The 4,330-nt window shown below is 39.0% G+C and overlaps 1 protein-coding gene across 1 annotated transcript; it reads left to right on the top strand.

The window, feature by feature from the left end:
* The first annotated feature begins 897 nt into the window (after positions 1-897).
* LOC108769827 (uncharacterized) lies at positions 898-2,281 on the top strand. Its single transcript, XM_018521035.1, has 2 exons — positions 898-908; positions 1,351-2,281. Exons 1-2 carry the CDS (start codon positions 898-900, stop codon positions 2,279-2,281), a joined length of 942 nt encoding a protein of 313 aa, XP_018376537.1.
* Positions 2,282-4,330: the final 2,049 nt, after the last annotated feature.

Below are 4,330 nucleotides of genomic sequence, written 5' to 3'. Positions count from 1 at the left end.
CAGGTGCTTAGGAGTTTTGTAGTCTCAAGCGCTGTGAGTGGCTCGTATCCAATTGAGCCGTGTCCAACTGGGTGCCACCCATTCCGCTGCATGAGGAAGTACCTTAGAACATATATACCTGGAAGGGGAATTGCTATGTTCTCCATAGTAAAAATCTGTGTCTAAGTTGGGTACGAGAGAGAAAGATAGCTTTTAACCTGTGCTCGCAATGCGCAAGCGCGGATGACGCCACACGTCACACTCACCGCGCCGTTTGAAACTGTAATTTTTAATTGAAATACAATTGACAATGATTGAATAAATGATAAGTAATGTCGGACAGTGTACATAAGTGATAAGTAATTATAAACTTTATTTTATACAAGCAAAAGAACAAAATAACATTGGAGATATATATATGTATATATTATTGGTGTTTAAAGTGTATTAATTTTGAATATTTTTGTCTAATAAAATCTTTTTGCTTAATATCAGTCGCACTTTTTCCTTCGTGAAACAAACGCAAATTTATATAAATTTTAATAATACTTTGTATTAATTCAGTCTTATGGTTATTGAAAATATCTTGTTGCATAATATGTTCCATCATTTTATTATCATTAAAAACTAAATGACAAACAGTTTGAAATGATTTCATGCACAACACATTTTTAATATTTTTAGTTTTAAAAATAATATGACTGTTTTCTCGAATAATAGTTTCACATACTTTTGCTATTTTTATGACATCTTCTGATGGAAAAATCAATTTTCCTCTACTTTTTAAAGTTATTAATATTGAATCAGTAGATTTAGCAGTTAAAAAAATAGAGCATGTATCACAAATATTACATCGTAAAAGCTTTCTAATTACGAATCCACTGATGTATTTGACCACATCTTCGATATAAGAACTTAATGACCATAAGGTATCTGTGTTTGAGTGTGTTATACTGTGTCGGTTTGTGTCTCCTAAAAGGAAAGCAGCCTATATATTCAAATTATCACTCAAGTGTCACCCAGGTATCGCTACAATCTTGTAACTTGTGGCGCCTTTAGATTACTAGAAGTTTAAGTTGGCAATCCTGCGCTCACACTACAGAAAGGAAAATTGTTTGTACCCTCTCTAGATTATTTTAAGTTCAAGGGAGACGAATGTTCTCCATGATTGCAATTCTTTACTTTTTCTTGTTGAAGAGACAAGTGAGCTTTGTAAACCTCTCACAAAATAAAGTTTTATTTGTTTGTCGTTAAAAATACGGATTTCGTTATTTGTCGGAACACATTATTCCCACAATTGGTAACCCCAACGTGATCCGTAATTCCTTGCAAATTCTGCATTGACACACGAACATCGAAAGTTAAAATCAGCTTCAAGATTAAATCATCCAACCATGCCTACCAAACATTCACCCACAAGAGCAGGCACCGAATCATCAAACGCTCAACCTCTCATCAACTTCCAAGCATTAGCGGCGTAGCCAGCAATCTACAAGAAGCAACGCCTGTAGAAGCATTTCTCCCGCCAACCGGCATCGGGGCAGCAACGTACGCTAGAATCCCGCCATTTTGGAAAGAAAATCCAGCGTTATGGTTCGTTCAGGTAGAAGCTGCATTCAGTATTTCTCGTATCACTTATGACGATACAAAATACAGGTATGTTGTCTTACATCTGGATAATACAGCATTGCCTTTCGTGTCGGACATTATCGCTAACCCTCCACTAATCGGAAGATATCAAGCTCTTAAAGATAGGATCATACGTTCCTTTGATGAAACCGGCGAATCTAAATTGAGAAAGCTTATTCGCGGTAACGAGATTGGCGACGATAAGCCGTCTAATTTTCTTCAGCGACTCAGAAACCTGGCTGGCGGACAATGTAACGATTCAGTCTTGCGCACTTTATTCTTTGAACAATTGCCCGAAAACGTAAGATCAGTCTTAGCCATTAGCGAAGTCACAGATTTATCTATATTAGCTTCTCAAGCTGACAGAATATACGAGATCATTAAACCGACAATAAACACGATAGCTTCCGCTAATGCATCCCAAGCGGTTTTAAGCAATCAGATAGATGATTTAACTAAACGTATTGATGCGTTAGCCAGAGAATTACGCGGACAGCGTTTACGGCGAAGATCTCACTCACGACAATCACGGAAACCTAGCAGCAGGTCAGGATCCTCCCAACGTAGTCGGGACGGAAGTTCGATTTGTTGGTACCATCGACAATTCGATATGAAAGCTAAGAAATGTCAGCAGCCTTGTGACTATAGAACGGAAAAGAAGTCGGAAAACTAACACAGCCACCGCATGTACAGGCGTTGTCGGATAGCATCAAACCAAGTCGCCTGTTCCTACGCAATCGTAAGTCGAATTTAAACTACCTAATTGACACTGGCGCAGACATATCGGTTCTGCCTAAAAGTAAACTTAGGACATTTAATTCCCCTGATGACTTCAAGCTATTCGCAGCAAACGGATCTGAAATTAAAACTTACGGACAAAAGACAGCTCAGGTAGATTTAGGCCTCAGACGCTCCTTTCTATGGAAGTTTACCGTTGCTAACGTAACTTGCGCTATCCTTGGCGCAGACTTTCTCCGACATTTCAATCTATTAGTTGATCTCTCTAATAGATGTCTTATCGATGGAACAATTAAGTTGCACGTTTCGGGTCAATTACGTGATTTATCTACACCATCAGTAACTACTATTAGTACTGATTGTAGGTATCATCATCTACTAAAAGAATATATTGACTGATCACAAATCTTTGATCTATGCCTTTCAACAAAAGTCAGACAAGGCCTCACCAAGACAACAATGGCAGTTAGACTTTATCGGCCAATTTTCTACGCGGATTGTTCACATGTCTGGAAAAGAAAACTCAGTCGCAGACGGCCTGTCTCGGATTGAGCAAATTAACATGCCTATCATCGTCACCACCGAGGAACTTGCTAAATATCAGGAAGAGGACGAAGAACTTAAAAGCTTATTAGACTCTGACTCCTCATCTCTCACTCTTAAGGAATTACGTTGCAATGACAACGGCATTACTTTGTATTGCGACATTTCAACAAACGATATCCGACCGTATGTTCCACAAATTCTAAGACAACAAGTCTTTAACATGGTTCATATAATTTAGCACATCCTAGCACCAAATCTACTCAGAAGCTTATCGCACGTCGTTTTGTATGGCCTTCAATGCGCAAAGATATCGCAAATTGGATCCGCACATGTTTACCCTGTCAACGCAGCAAGATATTTCGACATGTTAAAAATATACCAGATAAAATTGCGATCCCAGACGAAAGATTTAAACATATTCACATGGATATTATTGGTCCGCTTCATTCTTCAAGAAACTTCAAATACTGTTTAACGATCATTGATAGATTCATTCGCTGGCCTGAAGCGATTCCTATTCACGATACTTCAGCTGATACTATAATCAACGCGTTCTATTATACTTGGATTGCAAGATTTGGGGCTCCGTCTACTATCACCACTGATCGCGGTACACAATTTGAATCTCGATTGTTTCAGGCTCTCACATAATTAATAGGCTTCAAAAAGATTCACACTACAGCTTATCACCCTGCTTCTAATGGCATGATTGAGCGATGGCACCGTACCTTAAAAACTGCAATTATTTGTCATAATAATCAGGAATGGGTTGATATTCTCCCAACAGTACTCCTTGGCCTCCGCACCAGCATTAAAGAGGATAGTAAAGCCTCTGCAGCGGAATTTCTCTATGGAACTTCACTACGTCTTCCTGGTGAGTTTTTCCTAGATATAGAACCAACTAATGAACCTTGTCTTTTTTTTAGAACGTTTTAGACAAAACATACGCTCAATTAGACCTTCCTCTGCGGCATATCACAGAAAGGATAGATCTTTCACTTACCAAGGTCTCGATAACTGCACCCACGTTTTTATAAGAGTAGACGCGGTAAAGCCTCTTGAACCTCCGTACGAGGTCCCTTTCAAGTTTTGCAACGCATCACAGATAGGATATTCGAAGTTGACTACAAGGGTAAATCTACGACTATTTCCACAGAAAGATTAAAGCCTGCATTTTTCGAGGCTGTTCCTGATGAAGAAAGTGCAACCAACAAACCTGCGAAGCCTCCACCTGTAGCTCTTCGCACATATTAAAGACCTAAAAAAGTCCATTTCGTAGTTTATTTCAATTTACTCGGAGGGGAGTATTGTGGCGTCTTTAGATTACTAGAAGTTTAAGTTGACAATCCTGCGCTCACACATACACACACAAAGGAAAATTGTTTGTACCCATGGTATAAGGATAAGGGTATGCTCACGCCGTGGATACCCACTGCGC

The sequence above is a fragment of the Trachymyrmex cornetzi genome, unplaced genomic scaffold, assembly GCF_001594075.2.
Source record: "Trachymyrmex cornetzi isolate Tcor2-1 unplaced genomic scaffold, Tcor1.1 scaffold958, whole genome shotgun sequence".
In the NCBI taxonomy this organism is placed as follows: Eukaryota; Metazoa; Arthropoda; class Insecta; order Hymenoptera; family Formicidae; genus Trachymyrmex; species Trachymyrmex cornetzi.
The sequence above is the reverse complement of the archived record's forward strand: the minus strand, read 5'-3'. Positions and strand labels throughout refer to the sequence as shown.